The 18,591-nt window shown below is 38.6% G+C and overlaps 1 protein-coding gene across 6 annotated transcripts in view; it reads right to left on the bottom strand.

Annotated features, from left to right (window-relative positions):
• Positions 1 to 13,841: 13,841 nt before the first annotated feature.
• FAM126A (family with sequence similarity 126 member A) overlaps positions 13,842 to 18,591 on the bottom strand; it is a 60,144-nt gene continuing 55,394 nt past the window's right edge. For 5 of the 6 annotated variants that reach the window (XM_036327917.1, XM_036327918.1, XM_036327913.1 and 2 more), the window contains one exon: positions 13,842 to 18,495. In XM_036327917.1, the coding sequence (XP_036183810.1) occupies positions 17,921 to 18,495 (575 nt within the window). In that variant the 3' untranslated portion in view covers positions 13,842 to 17,920. The remainder of the gene's footprint in view (positions 18,496 to 18,591) is intronic. The other variant, XM_036327919.1, reaches the window with a different exon arrangement.

Raw genomic sequence — 18,591 nt, 5'->3', positions numbered from 1 at the left:
GCAGGTGGCTTCCCTAACCAGGATTTAGCAGAAGTCAAAAAAGCGAATTTAGCACTCAAGGCAGAAACTCAATGGTACTTGAGAACGGGAAAAGAACGTTACAGTTCTTCCTCCAACAGTACACACACACACACACAGTCACACACATACACACACACACAGATTACATTGTATTAGAGATGTACATAGATACATAAATATACTGTATATACATAGCAAATGCATACATATATACATAAGTATATGTACATATATTTAAACACACCTTCTGTGATATATCACAGATGCTTTGGTCATGAATAGAGAAATAATGAAATAATTCCCAATGTTTGGACAGAAGTGGGGGAGGAAAGAAAATGTTCTTATTTGGCTTAGGACAATCAGTTTCCTAAAAAGCACTTTTTCTCTACATCAACTGTAAGAACGACTTCAAAATTTACCACTTTATCTTTCCATACCTGTAAGGAACAAAACTGACCGATACAAATATTCAAAGAAAAGGAATCATTTGTCACTAGTCTCTGGGAAGCCAGCCCATCTCTCTTTTAAAAGAGGTTTCTTGTTGTTATTCTAAGCAGGAGGAACTGGTAATTGGGAAACTGTTGCAAGGCTTGAACATGATGGTAGATGGGTTCTTCCCTCACTGCGCATCGCCTGATAGAATTCTGTACTTGACGGAGTAGCCCAGCAGCAACTGAAACCGTAAGCAAGCAGGCTCAGAGTACCACAAGGAGGCCGCGACGGGGAGCCAGCTCACACAGAAGGTCTCTCCAAGGCATGCATGTTCTAGTTTAGACCAGTTGTGGGCTGGATGCACTCCTCCCACAGACACTGGTGGACAGTGTTTCTCCAAGCACAGGAAATGCTCCCCCCTATCTGTGCCCAAGCCCAGGCTCACTCAAACTGCCTGGGTTCAGGTCCACACTCTACTCACCAGACATGTGGCGGCAGTCAGGTTCTCACTGATTTCTTCCAGCCTCAGTCTCTCACTTCTAAAATGGGGACAATCCCAGCACTTACCTCACAGAGTGGTTATGAAGTTTAAACCATGATAATGCAGGAAGGTGCTTAGAAGAGAGTCAGGGGTAGAGTTAGTGCTCAAAAGAGCATAGCTATTATCATTTATGGTTAGCGGTATTTGCATATTTCATTATTATTATCATCATCATTATTATTATCATTATTATATTCAAGGATTTGGCCTGGCTTGAGGTAAAAGTTTGAAACAACCATTATCATGAGGGAGAAGACAGTGAGCAAAATGTGGGAAAGATAAAATTACACCCACACACACACTCTCTCTCCTTTCCCTCCATGCCAGACTCTTGCCCTGAAAGCTTTGGGATTAATGTAGGCATTCCCCTGGGATTAAGCTAACAAACTGAGTCCCTCTGAACATGATCCACAGAAATGAGCAAAGCCATCAGAGGGACACAGAGGACAAGGAAAAAAATTAGTTTTACTCCTTTTAAATTAATTCTTAAATAATTAATGCATAAATAGATTATCCTCATAAAAATTAATACAAATAAAGACAAACTTTCCCTCAACCATTCTTGCCAATTCTAGAGCCCTCCCCGGAGGTATGGACTGCTACCAGAGTGCAATGCATCCTCCAGACCTTGTCCATAGGAAATATACACTGTTCATTTTAGTTCAACAGTGTCTGGAGATGTTTCCGTGTTCGTATATGTAGATAGTTCTCCCTCACTCATTCTTTCTTTCTTTTTTTTTTTTTCTAATATATTTTATTGATTTTTTACAGAGAGGAAGGGAGAGGGATAGAGTGTTAGAAACATCGATGAGAGAGAAACATCGATCAGTTGCCTCCTGCACATTCCCTACTGGGGATGTGCCCGCAACCAAGGTACATGCCCTTGACCGGAATCGAACCTGGGACCCTTCAGTCCGCAGGCTGACCCTCTGTCTACTGAGCCAAACCGGTTAGGGCGAGTTCTCCCTCATTCATTCTTTTCCACGTATATCTATTCCTACTAACTGAATGGATTGCTTTAATAGGTCTGGCGAGAGTCCCTCCCTTGATGCTCTGTTGGGTCCAGAAGCAGTGGCTTTGTGGGGAAACGTTGCTGGCTTGAGAGTCTGCAGATGTGTGCTTTGGTCCCAGCCCTTCTAATTAGAAGTGAGATCTTGAGATAATCATGAAGGCACTCAACTCCAGTTCCCCTCTCGAGTTAATGAGAGAATTGGGTTACATGGTTTCTAAGCTCCGATGCAGCTACAGTAACCAGTGTTCAGCTATGGGAACAGGGAAAGCCGTGAGTGGGCAGGAGCTGATGACTCCTCAGGAGGCTCTTCCCGTGAATAAGTATCTGCTTCCCACAAAGGCAGGTCCGTTCATGACCTATAGTCTGGCTCATTCTTTTAATGCGTGTATAGTATTTAATAGGAAGTGGACTTTATTTAAGTCAAGCTTTATTTATTAGTCACAGGTACACAAATTTGTCTGGTAGAAGTTAGTTGAAAATAACTGCCGCTGGGCTGTTTATTGGGGATGGAGGTAGGGTGTTAGACAGCAGAGTTGCGGAAGTGAGAGCTAAAAGAGGGGGATCTGAGTGCTCTAATGCGGTTCATTTCATCATTTGTTCAACACTTCCTGAATGACCACTCTGTCTACTGGTGAGGATATTAAAGAACCAAGGCCATTAGTGTGTGTACTTCCACTGACTTAGCCATTGCCCTTTCTCCACCCAAAGTGTGTCCGCATGATGGTGAGACCTGTTGCTCCCCATCCATCACGCTACCTGCGGAGGAGTGTCCAGGTGGAGCCTGTGGAGTTGTCAGCACGCCTTTTTAAAACGCTTCCCTTCAACCCCACCACTCATGCTGTATTCAGTAGGGGGGGGGGGGGGGGTGGCTGACAATAACCACTTTCTCTTACCAGTATTTCTGAAATATATTTTTAAAATTGTTACTGACACCAAAAAGAAATATTCTTTCAACAGAAAACTGGGACCTATCACGGTGTCAATGAGCAGTGATAAAATCTGGAGTGTGCAGGGAGGTTAAAGGTGAAGGTCGCAGTGATGGATGGGAGGAGGAGACCCAGCAAGTCCCACCTACCTTCTCCCCTTTACCTTCTGAACTACAGTGGGTTGTAAAGACTTGGGGAGTCTGTAGCATGACTGCCCTACACCCCCTGGTGCTAAGCCCTCGGGGAAGCTAAGTTCTACTCCTTTGCCCCACATTCTGTTGGACCTCTTCACATCCCCAACCATGTTCCCACTATTCCCCAGATACAGTCCCGGAGCTCTCAGGTTTAGGGGCTCCCAAACTTATTTCTCACTTTACTCCCAGGATCAGCCTTGTCTGTGCAGTTCGAGTTACAAGCACAGAACCTCCCAGCCCCATCCGACTCTCTAGTCAATAAGGAAGTCCCTTAGCCTCCAGCCCTTAGCCTCCTTGCCTGCTCGCATTAACAGTGACAGTCAAGCGGGCGCTGGAATTAACCCTAGGTTTCTTTTATAGAATGCTAAACGCAAGTCCACCGGGGGCCAAGCACATCTCTCGGCCCCATCGGCCCCATCGCCTGCCACCAGCCTCCAGCCTCACCACACTCATCACAACTTTAGCGCCTGCTGAGATCAGGCTAGTGGTCTTCAGCAGAACTGTAAGGCAGTCCCATTGCTTGTTGTTTTGTTCGCTGGTTGGTTTGCAGCCCCCTTTTCCTACAATGACTTCCTCCTGTGCCCTCCCACTGCCCCTGGATGCCAAGGATCCTGATTCCAGGGCTCCTCACTGTAGGAGAGCCCTCCCAGCTCACCATCCTCAGTGTCCCTTCCAGGATCCTTGTGAATGGTCTGACCCACAAAGACGACGATGGGATAAACGCGTGCATCCTCATCTCCGGCCCTGGGAAGAGCGGCCTGCACTGTACCTTTCCAAGGAGTGATGCTAAGAGGGTCCCTGGAGGCAACAACGCTGTTAAACCTTTGTCTTTAATGGTATATTCAAACTCTACTGGGTGAAAGGAGTTGAAGTTTTCTCTGAAGCAGCTCATACCTCCCCACATTGGCCTGCTAATAATGGAAATTCATTATTCTGTGAGTTTCCCGAATGCCCCTTTTCATCCTCAAAACTTGAGGGCTGCAAACAGAGAATAAAATTGCCACATGCCTACACTCAGCAAGACAGGGCAGACTACAAGCTATCAATTAACAATTATGTAAGCTGAAGAATAAGCTGGCTTGTTCTTGACAATTTCCCTTTTAAGTGAAAATATTTGAATTATCAAAAACTTTCATTTTAGCTAGAGTTAAAAATGCATGTGCATACTGTGTTTAATGAAGTCATTTCTTTAGAATTATAATTCACTTCCGCTGTATTTAGGAGCATTCTGGACACAGAATGGTGGAAAGATAAATATGTAAAATTGAATAAGGTCTAACATTCCTTCTTCCCTTTCATTCATTTGTATCCCTTTCTGCACCAAGTTCTGTTAAACTTAGTTCTACTTGAGGAATTTATGTGCAAATGTTATCTTGCAGAAAACATCAGCAGAGATACAGGCAGAAATGTAAAAGCTACGTAAGTAGTAAAAGGAGACCTAACAAGCACTAAAGCCCGTTGGGTGGGCCATCCCCCTGGGAGCCCAAACCCCTGAATCCCTCGGGATGTGTCCCACCTCAGGGGACCAGCCTTCCCTACCCTACCCTTTTCTCCCGGTGAGCTGCACTTTTCTCCTAACTTCTATGAGATGTTAGGCATTCTTATCATTTTTCCCCTCGCATGAACCTTATTCTGCCCCTGATAGGGAGCCAAACAACCCTGAACATTTTTAAAAGCATCACTTCCACATTACAAGTCATCATATTTCACCTATCGACATCCTTTCATTGCTTCTTAGCTAGTTATCATCATTTAATTTTCCACCACTTAGATCCCTTGTGTACAGTACTATTTCTCTAAGCAACCACATGCAGGAAATGGTGTAGGGCAAAGATAGCACCAAACCTCAGCAGGGCAAAGAGGCCGTTTTTATTATTGTGGTTTCCTTATATTGTACACACCGTGATATCCAGCTAGCTGAGCTCTGTGGCTAATATCGTATTTGAAATGAAAATGATTCCACGTTCTTCAAAATCTCATCATTCTCAAAAGCTGTCTTCTTGAATTTCTATATGTTAAAAACAATCTTCTAGAAATTAAGGTCGTTTTTAAATCGGCTTTGCAAATTCCAGCAAGAGACTGAGTCCATATCGCTCGAGGGTCTATTCTGTCGAGCTCCCTTGTTTCCCCCTAGCCAAAAAGATAAGCCATTTAAAAACATTGTATAATTACTTTTTAAAAATAAGTTTTAAGTATTCAACATACAGCTAGCCAGGCTCCCTGGGAGTTATGGTGTAGAGGGAGCAAGGGATAAAGGAACACATGGCAAGAACTGGACGAGGGAAATTAATAAACTGAATAGGACTCTAAAGCAATGGAACAAAGCGAACGTTATTGGGTGGACTGCAATTCTGGTTGAGCTATTTCTGAAGTAACCCTGAATTAATTTGTTCAGTTTGACCCCTGCAGAGCTGGTTGAAGGGCGCACAGTTCACAGTTGCATGAATTCCTTTCATATGGCAATTAAGCAGCAAGGCTAAAGCGACTGCTGCCTAGCAAAACGAAAAGCTCAGGAGGAGACCTGGGCTCTGATCCTAGTTTAGCTGCAGACTCCTGACTTAATGAAGTCTCTGAAAGTGTCTGCACCTTAGTTTTGCCTTTTGTTCAATTCTCTTTGGTTATTGCATGGACCTTTTGTGGGGGGAGAGGGGGGTATGGATCTTAAAAAGGTCCACTGAGCCTTCCCTGGCAGAGCGAAGCAAGGCCTGGTTCTGTTCCCATCTCCCACCCTAAGCTTCTCTGTCATCGATTTTTTTCCAAAGAGGAGTCTTCTCTGACATCTGGGAGTCCAGAGTGCAAACCCACCCCTTGTTAGCTCTGAACGTTGGGCAAATGACTTACCTTCTCTAAGCCACTTGCACTCAACAGATACTGAGTTACTACTATATGCCAAGCAGTTTTCTAGGGGGTGAACAAGACAGAGCCCACACTTCCCAAGCTCCCAATCTTATGAAGTGAGAAACAATGAGCAGGTGGATGAAGAGGCATTTGGTATACCATCAGGTAACCCTAAGGGCTGGGAGGAAGGTAAAGCAGGTGGCAGAAAGAGTGAAGGGAGGCTGTTTTAGATGGAGCCTCAGGAACAGACTCTCTGGGTGTGAGGCTGGGTCAGAGACTAAAGGAAGCAAGGGACTGAGCCATACCTGCGGGGAGAACAGTGACTGCAGATGGGAACAGCTCACCTGCACCGAGAATGGCCAGGAGCCAGCGCGGCTGGAGCGAGGTCAGTGTGAGGCAGAGCAGGAGATGAGGTCGGGAAGGTCCGAGGGGCCAGTGCCTGGGTGCCTGTGGGCCTTGTGGGCCTTTAGATTCCATTCAGGGACAGGAAGTAGTTGGGGAATTTTAGCAGAGAAGTGATAAGATGTCATGTTATAAAGCTGGCTCAGGCTGATTTATGGAGAATGGACTATCTGGGGGTCACCATGGAAGCAGAAAGGAAGTTATAGTAATGACTGGCAAGGGATGCTGGTAGTTCACTAATCTATACCATGAGGATAATGTTAACAACAACTGCTTAGTGCTGTTGTGAGAATTAAATGAGATCATGTAAGTGGCTTACCATGGTGCCCAATACATAGCAATAACTCAATGGGACCATTACTATTGCTATCATCGACTGTTTGGGGGCAAGTCTTCTACCCCAACTGGTAGCACCTTTTCTGAGCTTTGGCACTCCCCTTGCTCAAAGGACTCCAAATACTCATTACTCCTAAAGCAGTCCGACATCCAATATGTGTTTGGTCACAGATGTTCCAAAGGTTTTCTCAAGACTATTTTTGCTGATTGTGGTAGTAAGCCCTGCCATGGATGACAGTAGAGAGGCAGCACGGTGGAGAGCAACTGGTTCAGCAGCCCTTCCGGGGGCATCTGGTCATGGGGGGCGGGGTGGATTTCTGAGTGTCACAATGACAGGGGTCAGTGCTGGTGCTTAATGGGTGAGGTCCAGGGATACTAAATGGGACAGCCCCACACAATCGCTTCCAACTCAAACTGCTCCTGCTGTCCCTCTGGGAAACAGGTAGGTGGCAGGAGAGTCTCCCTCCATGCAGGTGTACACGGCCCACCTCCAGGGAAGTTGTGCAGTGGGGCAGGGAGACCTGGAGATGCTGGTGTAGAGGAAAGAGCATTGGATAGAGGATCAGGTCTCAGTCTCAACTCTAACAATACAAGTCATGTGACTTTAGATATTTCATTCATCCAGCTTCCTATCCATAAAAATGGGAGCCCGGCTGGTGTGGCTCAGTGGTTGAGTGCCAACCCAAGCACCAAGAGGTCGCCAGTTCCATTCCCAGTCAGGGCACATGCCCATGTTTCTGGCTCGATCCCCAGCAGGGGGCGTGCAGGAGGCAGCCAATAGATGTTCCTATCTCATCGATGTTTCTGTCTCTCTATCCCTCTCCCTTCCTCTCTCTCAAAATCAATAAAAACATTTTATAAATGTTTTTTTAAAAACAGGAGAATTTTCCTTGAATACCTTTGGAAGGTTAGGGAAATTCACTAAGATAATTCCCAAGTGGGCATTTATTAAAATATAAGGCCAAACCGCCTGTCTCTCTGCACACACAAGTCGCTAATGAGATAGAAAAGCTAGTCTCTGCCCTAGAGAAATTATAATTCAATCATCATTAACAAAGAGCTGCAAGCTCCCATTAGAGAAGAAAGTAGGAAGTGTGCTTTCAAAATCACAGGCCTCGCTTCCGCAAGCCCAACATTTTATATTTAATTAAACTTTGCAAATGCCAATTATTTTTCCCCAAATTAAGCATATTTTCCCAAGTATATTCATATTGTACTAAAACATATTAAATAAAAGACACTCAAAATGCTATTTGGGCTTTTTAAAACAAAATTACAAGGAAAATTGTTTATGACACACAACTTCTTTTTAAAATAGAAAAGGAAATAATCCAAGGGCAACAGATTAAGCTTTTTCTGTTTTGCCTTGTTTTTGTTTCAATTATGAGTATCTCCTTTATGGCAAAATAGTGTTGTTGGGAGAAATTCTGATCTGCTAGAATAAAATTAAACTAATCTCTTATAAAAAAAATTTTTTTTAGTCAGAAAATAGCCACTTTGATGCATTCATTCATTATTCATTAATTCACTAACAGATCATAATTATCTACCACAGGCCAGTTTTGCACAAACTTTCAAATTTTATTCTAAAGAGCACTCCTAGTCCAAATAAATGACAGAACAGGAATAGGAGGTAGAGGAGCAACAAACACTAAAAGCTAAACTTTGTGTAATTCTTTGAAAGGGATGGCTTTCTTTAGTTAGTAAAATAAATTATTAATAACAAAAATAATTGTGTTTAAATGTACTGAGGTTAAAAATTTTAGCAAACTAAGTATACTAATTAAGATTAATTACTTTGGCAGACACTGTTTACCCTATATTCACCCCTTCTTTGCTACTAACACTAAATTATTCAGGCAGCATCAGAAATCTATCTCAGCATTAGTTGAATTTTGCCTCCATTTCTAGAATAAAAATCTTAATTTGTCAAACCCAGTCACTCTACCTGTATACAATGATTGCTATGAAGGTGGTGCTAAGAGCCAGTTTTAGCCAATGAGATGTCAATAGACATTTGCTAGGTAGGCTTCCAATATAGCTCTTAATTCACTGTGTTAAAAAGATAGGCTCTGATTAGGGATGTAAATTTTAATTCCTAGAGCAACCACTAAAAAAAAAATAACACAAAGAGGCATAGCTAAAATGCCAACAGATAAATTAAAATGGAATACTAAGAAAAAAAATTTTAAATAAAACATTGGGAACAGAAGAACAAAAAACAGAGGGTACAAATGAGGAGATGATAAAATGATAAACCGAAATTCAACTGAATCAATAATTACATATGGTTGATGTTCTAAACACATCAGTTAAAAGGCTACAGAAGACATACTTGAAACAAAAAGATACAAATAGGTTTGAAAGAAGTGGAATTTTTTAAATGCTATGAATTCTAAAACAATGTTTAAGCAACACAGATGAAGGCAGAAAAAAGGAAAACAAATAAAAACAGAGGGAACTAGCATGATCGTGAGTATATTTCTTAGCAAAAGCATTATGAAGTAATCAAGCTCCCTATCTGATTGCATAAGATATACTAAAAAGAGAAACTCTAACGATACTGAAATTATATGTCCCAAGCTATACAGCAACAAAAAACATGAACTAGAAAGTGCCAGAAATGCAAAAAGAAATGGGACTATAAATATAATTTAAAATCTTAACAATCCATTATCAGAATATGGCAAAACATACACATAGATACATTTTTTTCTTAAAAGTTGAATAAAATAAACAATGTAGTAATAACTCCATTAAAAACTTAACAGTAAGGAAGAAAATATATATTCTTTTCAAGTTATCATGAATTTTTCACAAAAAGTAACCGTATTTGGGAAAACAATGATGTGACTGGGAGATGCACTAAGGCAGAAATTCTACATGCAGTGCACATGGACCACAACAAAGTTATATATGACAGAACTTAAAAGTGTCCAAATAGACGTATATTTCTATATGCTTTCCAAATGCTTAGCTAAATTACAAAATAACACAACATGCAAATACATTATGTCAACATTTATGGGATACTACAAGGTCAAGCTTGCAAGCAGGCTTTCTAAGGATAGTGTCTTAGGCCTGCTATTAACTCTTTTCTGGAGGCCTTCTCTCTAGGATTTTGGCTCGGGGGGTCCTAGTTGCCTAAAAGTTCTCCAATGACTTCAGAGTTTTGAAAAAGTTTATCCAATGTTGAAAGGAAGAGGAGCTACACAGTATCTTCTATGCTGCCACCCATTTCCCTGATTGGATTCGTAGTCTATCTAGTAAAACAGATCTTTATTCACCATCATGTGTTAGGTATCATACTAAAACTTCCACAGTGTAAGGGGTCCAGTGAGGGAGTCAAATATGTGAAAAGATAACCCCAGTACAATGTGATTAGGATTATATTAGAGCACTTAACAAGTGTGAACCAAGTGTTATAGGGGTCAAGAAGCTTCAGGAAAAAATCTTTGAGATCATCAGTAGAAGCCCAAGTGACAAAAGACATACCAATATGCTATATCTGTAATACTGACCTATAATCTTTGAAAAGGGAGAGATAAACAGAGCTGAAACCATCAGTGTTGATATGGCTTAGATAAAACTGTAGTCCACCTATCAGCATGATTTAGTTGCTTATTCCAGAAAATTTTTGCCCAGGAAAGATAAGATTGTAAGCAAAACAAACAGAAACCATCTCTAATTTTTTGTTTGCATAAGGAAATTCCCATAGGATGAAGACAATAATCTGCTTACCTGAGCAAACTGCCAGCTTCTCAAACAGGTTATCAAGACTCTTGAAGACCCTTGCTTGCGGTTTCCACCGATCCTAAACCAGTGGTCGGCAAACTGCGGCCCCTTGAGTGTGGCTCTTCCACAAAATACCACGTGCGGGAGCGCAGGTACAGTGTGATTGAAACTTCATGGCCACACCCAAGGGGCCAAAGAGCCGCATGTGGCTCGTGAGCCGCAGTTTGCCGACCACTGTCCTAAACCATTTCATTAACGTTGCCAAAGCCAGTCAGTTCCCCGTTTTCACAGACGTGCCTTAAAGCATTTGGGCACAGATCCCAAAACTCTACAAATATCCAATTTCCAGGTTCTAAGATACAGCTAAGTTATCAAAGTGGTGCACTCTCTTACTGGTTTTAGTGCTTAGTTTTACTTTATTAACAGATTGTCCGATGATCTGTGGGAGAGTTTCAACAATGATGTGTTGTTGTTTTTGTTGTTTTAAAGGATTGCTCATTTAATTGGTGTGTACTATACAGAAGATCATTTTTCTGTCAGGCCAATTCACCTTTCACTAACAGATCTATGTTGCTGTTAGTCAATGTTAATTGGCTTTATGGTAGGGAGGCCACATTTGGAATACAAGATCTCTTCAAAAATTTGTCCTTTTTAAAACAACCTAAGTGTCCATGAGTGGATGAATGAATAAAGTGTGGGCTGTTATTCAGTCTTAAAATGGGATATTCAGCCTTAAAAAAGGAAATCTTGCCATTTGTGGCAACATGGGTGGACCCTGAGGACATTATACTAAGTAATGTAAGTTAGAGGCAGGCGTGGGAGTGGGCAAAATGGGTAAGAAGGTTAGAAGGAACAAACTTCCAGTTATAAAATAAATACGTTATCTTAAAAGTCTCATCACAAGAGAAAAAAAATCTTTTTATCTCTGTATAATGAATATTAAGTAGACTTATTATGATCATTTCACAATATATACATTGAATCATTATGTTGTACACCTGGAACTAATATAACCTTATATGTCAAGTATACCCACATAATTTAAAAAGGAGGTAAAATCCTTTGTAACTAAACACCACCACCAGAGACACGAAGATTCATTGTTGTCATCTACTCAGCTATAAAATTTATATAAGAGTCAACCGAGGAACTCGTTAGAAATACAGGTTTCCATGCTTTACTCAGTGATTCTGATTCAGGGGGATTAGCAGAAGGCCCAGGAATCTACTTTTAAAGCACCAGTTTTTCCTTAATTCAGGTTGTCTTTAGATCACACTTAAGAGAAATATATATATATATATATATATACCCATATTAAATGTTCCACATAGTTCTTAGGAAAATGGGGTTATATTCTTTCAATATATTGTTCGATGATATGCTTTTTTTCAGGAAATATTGTTACATAATCTTTTTGAATAATCACAAATCTATATTGTTTTTAATGGCTACATTATATTCCACTATATGCATGTCCCATATGTTATGTAGTCCCCTATTAATGATCATTTAGTTTTTTTGTGTGTTTTTTGTTTGGTTGGTTTTTTTGCTACTACAAGCAATACTGCAATGAATACCGTTACACATTTTGTGCTAACATTTCTGTCAAATATAGAGAGTGGAATAACCATAGAAGAATAGAATTGCTAGATCAGATGGTATGTGCACTTTAAAGTTGTTGGGTCCTGCTGAATTGCTCACCAATTTAGTTGTACTGATTTACAGTGCTGCCAACAGTCTGAGACTAATGCTGTCAATGCCAGGATCAATCCTTTTCATCTTTATCTAACTGAAGAGGTAAAATATAAGTAAAATCTTAATTTGCATTTTACCATGTTTTTAATATCAGAATAATCAGCATTCATCGTACCACTGAAACAAAATTATCTAAAATTCTATAAAATATACAATTTATTTTTGGAAAACTGTTATTTTTAACTTAAAACTTAAGTCTATTGCTTATAAGATAAATGGGGTGGATTTCCAAATATATGTCCATTACATACTATTTGTTAGTTTTGCCAAGTGATAAAAAAGAAAAGTGAGCCGTGACCGGTTTGGTTCAGGGGATAGAGCATTGGCTGTGGACTGAAGGGTGCCAGGTTCGATTCTGGTCAGGGGCATGTACCTTGGTTTCGGGCACTTCCCCAGTGGGGAGTGTGCAGGAGGCAGCTGATAGATGTTTCTAACTCTCTATCCCTCTCCCTTCCTCTCTGTAAAAAAATCAATAAAATATATTTAAAAAAAGGAAAGTGAGAGTCATCAGTCTCGTGCTCAAGCCCTAGCTCTGCCATTCAGCAGCTAGGTGACCTTGGCAAGTCGCTTGCTCTATTGAGAGCTTCAGTTTCCTCTTTTGTAAATGGAGATTATACTCATTTTATTGTTTTTGAAGGTTAAATGAGATTTTAATTACAAATATTACAAACACCACAATAACAATTGCAAGGAAAATTACCAAATGACTAGATTTGTATAAGTCTTCCTTAATAATTATAAAATAATTATGTTGGTATTACCAAAGACAGATTCTATTAGATGAGTCAACAATTAATTGGGATTAATAAAGTCACCAGGAGGGTGTATTTTCCACAAAGCTAACATACTGCTTACAAAATCACTGCTCTGGTTGTTCTGGTTCTCTGTGAATACTCCTCCAAATATTTCCTAAATTATGTAGTTTCTTAGATTAAATGGAATTATCCAAATATGTAATCAACTACTCATCAAGATTTTTATTTCAAGTTTCGAAGAGGATCCTGTTTCTAAGCACACTATAATGCAATTCAAGTAATGCCACAGAGATTTCCTAGAGCCAATAAATAAAATTCTAAAATTTTACTGTACTACATTGGATACTATATCCTTGATTCTTTCCCAAAACTAACACCAACCTAACTCATTCCTTCATTAAATGTCTCAATACCTAACATGCACCAAGTCCTATGCTAGGTACTTTGGGCATATAACCTGCGCTCAAGAGATAAAGATTCATATTCAAAATAAAAGGGCAAAGCATTACCTAAATGTGCTTGTGCCTTTGAAATGACAAATAACCAGCCAAAGGTAGGTGACCCATGAAACTCACCTTTTGGATGGACATGGGTACACTGATGGATATGTCACATTTCTCAACCCTCAGCCATGTAAAACATAAAGCAAGAAATGAGATGCCATTGCCTTATGACTTACTTCCAAAAAGCTCTCTCAATGGCTCAGCTTATCTAAGTCTTCCTCCTTTATTTTCTTCTTCCACATCATGATTTTTACTAAGTTTTATGACGATTTTTTTAATGAGTGAAATTATCTGGAAAAAATATTTTTTCAATTTTTATTTTAATAAAAGTCAACACTGCTGTATAAAGTATTGCATATGAAGACCATTTACACAAATATACACAACTTCAAAAAACTAAACTCCAGTTTATTTCCATAGTGTTAAAAAGTTCGAGAACACATAAAAATATCCAAAATCATAGTTTATTCTTTAGGAATGTAAACTCTGGGAATACAATTAGAAACAGGTATACTTAGTATGAAAATATTAGTATCACTACATAATTAGAAGTAAAGGTAAGAGGTACACAATAAACTTCATTTAAGAGAAAATAACTGTGTGTGAAACAGGATCTTGAATTTACTAGTAGAAACTTCATAGACACAAGTAGATACTCTAGAACTCTACTATAAAAAAACCACAAAAACATCTTCCAAATGTTCACTGCTAATCTCTTTAGATATGCACAAGGTACAAAGTATAGAAGACAACATATTTATGTTCTCTGATGAAGAATATAACAATACTAAACATAAATGTGAATAACTCAAAGTATTGAGTAAAATTTTACTAAGCAACAAATCTAAAAGTATAAATTCATGCTAATTAAAGGATTAGAGAGGTGTGTTTTTTTTCCATCCAAAGATTGGGTAAACACTATTATACATTAATTTCTATCTACAATGCTTAGTTTAAGTGTCCATCAAATTATTCCTACTTTTTAAGACTTTTAAGAAAATATTTTTCAGTTACATTATTTAACATACATATTTCCTTGAAGTGCATCCCTGTAATAAACTATACATTTATTGTGCCTATAGACTCAAATTTTAACAAACCTCTTTAAATATTTATTTAAAATTGCCTGAGGGTACATTTTTTCCATAATTTAAATTTAAAGATTTTAACACTTTTATTCTTCCAAAATAGGCAAAATCCCTTAAAACTGAAATTCTTTTTACCTATTTTCATTTAAAAAGTATTTTTCCTTTAATTCAATTTTTTGTTTTTAAATGAGTAATGTTTGCTAAGAAGTTACATCACAATTGAAAGGGCAATAAAGTATTGCTTTTTCAAAATGAACTTTGTCATCACTTAAGGACTGAGAATTTCTACTCTGCAAGTCTTCAGAGGTCCTTAAAAAGTTCACTAGTGGTGTACAAAGGACTCCAGGTGCTCACTTGCCCTGGGTCCTCAGGGAAAGTCTTCATTGTTTCTCTCCCCACTTAGATTCCAAAAGGCAAATGCTGGGAACTCAGTTTCAATAGAAGACCACAGGTATTTGGGTATTTGAAGAGTGAGAGGTTTAAAATGTGGAATGGAGCTACAATTTCTGCTCAGATCCTCTGAGCGATGGGGTGTAAGGCTCCAATCTTGTGCAGAATTCTTCTCATGATTAAAAAATATATATTATTCTAGATATGTAGGAATGATGTGACCAAATGGTCACATCAGCATCTTCGTGAGAAAATGACCTACAAAAGCCACCCAACTTTCAAATTTGGAAAGATGAGTGGGAAGAGAATAGTAGGGATAATTACAATCATTATCATAGTATTATCCAATATTTATAATAGCTATAAAAATTTTTAGTGTATAATCCTTATTTAAAATAGTACCAAAGGTACTGTAAAAGAATTTTACTGTTAATATATACTCCAGAAAACTAACTGGTGGAAATTACTTGGAGCAAAAATTCAGGACCACCCCACTGAGTAAGACTTCAGAGTTTTCAAAAGAATGTACACGTGCAGATTTGTTGTGCATTGTATAAAAGTGTGGTACTCCTCTGACACTTAAAATTACAGACATCTACAGCTCTGATTCCATTTATGGTTAGTAAGAAAAATATAAAATGTTACATTTTTATTGTAAAATAAATAAGAATCATTAAAATGTAGAATGAGAGGACTTTAAAAGTCCTGTCATTGACACTATTAAACAATTAATTTACCATTAAAACAATGATTATAATGAGCTAGTATCTAACATATTTGATCTAGGGTTGTGAGACCACTGAGACCTCTAAATGTTAGATAAGTGGTTTGTTTGCACTTGATATTGTCCTCTCAAACTTTATCGTATATAAAAATCACTCGAGGCTCTCGCTAAAATGCAGATTATGATTCAGTAGATCTGGGATGACCTGAAATGCTGCATTTTTAACAAGATGCCAGGTGATGTCAATGCTACTATACTTATAGTCCTCAGACCACATGAGTGGCAATGATCTAGAATAATACCAAAATGAATTTTCATTATAACAGTTGAACATTAAAATCTTATCTCTCATTTTGCCAACTAATGTCTCCACAAACTTCATCTGCAATATTTCCTTAACATTTTAACTTGCTTAAACTGCTGATCTTTTAAATTAGTTCTTAAGATTATTAATACTGTTAGTAGCTATGCCTAGGGGAAATTCTTTGTTAAAGAATTACAAAAAGACAGCAGGAAATTCACAGTGACATTTTAAATTGTACACAGGATTCCTATTAAATTAATACTATAGCAACTTCCACTGTCTGGTTGCCTTACTTTTTTTTTTTTAACTACAAGTTATACCAATAGATTACAACAATCAAATTATGCTAAAAACCATATTCTATTCAGAGTTAATAAATGAAAATGAGTTCATGCCTTTTGAATAATTAGATTTAAAATAATAGCCAAAGCAGTTATGGTCAGAACTGCATTTATATCATAAATGTGTTAGCACTCAGTACACACATTTTTCACATATTTGAGCTCTGCATAAGCAGGTATAAGAAAAAGACTAGTATTTTCTCTGTGTGACCACAGCGAGGGACCATGAATAAGGAGACCACTGTGTACTAACAGTGAAAGAGAACAAGCGGATAGCTCTCTAGGCCTTCTTTCCCAGTCAGCTTACTCTCAGCCTTAGCCTTGCTTTCTCTCTTACTCTGAATTATTACTTATTCTTGATTCATAGGCACCCTCAACCATAGCTGAAATGACCATCACTAGCAAACACCAAACTTTTATGTCCATTTAGAAGTCACACAGCTCTCTACAGCCACACACACGTTTGCTTAACTTCCATTCTATTGCATTTTTTATAATTGTTTTTTCATTGGGGGTAACTACATTGATTATTCTTTCTATTATAACAAAAACATTAAAAATAGGCCTGTTCATAAAATAAAAAACACATGTAATTTTATTCATATTTTATAACTTTAAGTTTAAGAATACAAACATAAATAACCCTAAATTAGTTAATAGATAAATATCCTATCTTAATTTTTTCATATTTTACAGATAAAAATTTACCTAATTTCCTTCATTTGCAGACAAACAATATGGCTGACACTGGCATCTTGAGAGCTGTGTTGCAAGATTTATACAATTTCCAGGCCGCCTTCAATGATGTATGCTTTGAATTATAGGAATCCAAACTAACTAGGATTTTCGAAGTCAAGCAGCATGGTAAGTCAGCCTTATGGCCTATCTTAGAAACTGAAAGGGATTTGTACCTGCTCAGCCCAGATCAAACACTTCAAAACAATACATCTGCTAGCAACATGATTTTTGACATACAAACGTTCCAAAGATAACAATAGAAATTCCTCTGTCCATCCACTGGAATCATATAATAGTCTGTGTACTAAGCCACCAAGCACTTTCTAGTGCTTTATATAAATTCTTCTACTAATCTTAAAGATGGTCTGGTTACAAACATTCTTATCAGGCACTTTTCACATCATTTTTGTTTTTTCACATGCTCGTTTTTCCAAACTGACTTGCTGACTTCCAAGCAGCCAGATGTAGAATTCCCGGAGTTGCACCTCTGTTCCATCCTTTAAAAAAAGTTCCCATACATGGAGGTTTCCTTTTATTCTGAAGGCCAAACTTACATCTACCAAAATAGTAGTTATTAGGGGGAAAAAACAACTCACATCCTCACATGAGACGTAACCAATCTGATCAGACCACCTGCCAAAATGTATTGTCACAGTGACAATCTTAGGGCAACAGAAACAAACAGGAGAAAAAAAAACACAGCCAAGAAATAACAAAACCATATTTCAACTTTACTGCAACCTAGACATTATTCCCTTCATAAAGCCTTCAGAACTTAAGACATCAGGGCTCTGTCAGGAGCAGGGATGAAAGACCCTGGCACTTTCATAAAGAAGCAAAGCCATAATTCCAGACTCGTTGGTCACATGAGAAAACTCTTACAAATTAATCTGTGGACAGCGTAATGCTAATACTAGGAGGTCTCTGCTGACCTGATTGGTGCTTCATTGGAAGTTCAGTCCTTTCAGAAACATAAATAAGCTTTTCTTCTTGGAGACTACAAGCAGAAAATCTGTTGGCATCTGTCCCTGTCCCACAGCCAACAACAGCTGATGGGTTATGTGGGACTGTGACACCACTGACTTGCTCAAAGGATTTACTAAATACAGTCGCAGCAGTCTTAGCCAAACCATGGCTGTTAGGTTTAGGCAGGGACTGGCTGGTTGTTAACGTAAGTCTCTTCAAAGAGAGAAGCTCAAGATTCTCACTTTGGGCTCTCTGAGTTTGTTTTCGAGCAAAGTGATCTTTGCATGACTCCCCTGTGGTTTCTTTTTCTTTTCCTCCAGTTTTGTTTCCTCCTGACCGTCTCTGAGTCTTTCCTACACTTGTCTTGTTACTAGAATTGTGACTATTGTTTAATAAGCCTGACTGGCTGGTACTAGATGCAGCCCTGGAATAAAATCCCTCGTCAACTTCAGATATATCCATCAGTTCTTCTTGATCTGTTAATTCTGTATTTCCTAAACAAAGAAATAACAAAGATTAATTAACATCAAGTATTTTCAATAATTCTTTTTTCATGATTAATACCAAATCAATTACTTTAAATAATTAAA

The sequence above is a fragment of the Myotis myotis genome, unplaced genomic scaffold (genome assembly GCF_014108235.1).
Source record: "Myotis myotis isolate mMyoMyo1 unplaced genomic scaffold, mMyoMyo1.p scaffold_m19_p_11, whole genome shotgun sequence".
NCBI classification, from domain to species: domain Eukaryota; kingdom Metazoa; phylum Chordata; class Mammalia; order Chiroptera; family Vespertilionidae; genus Myotis; species Myotis myotis.
The sequence above is the reverse complement of the archived record's forward strand: the minus strand, read 5'-3'. Positions and strand labels throughout refer to the sequence as shown.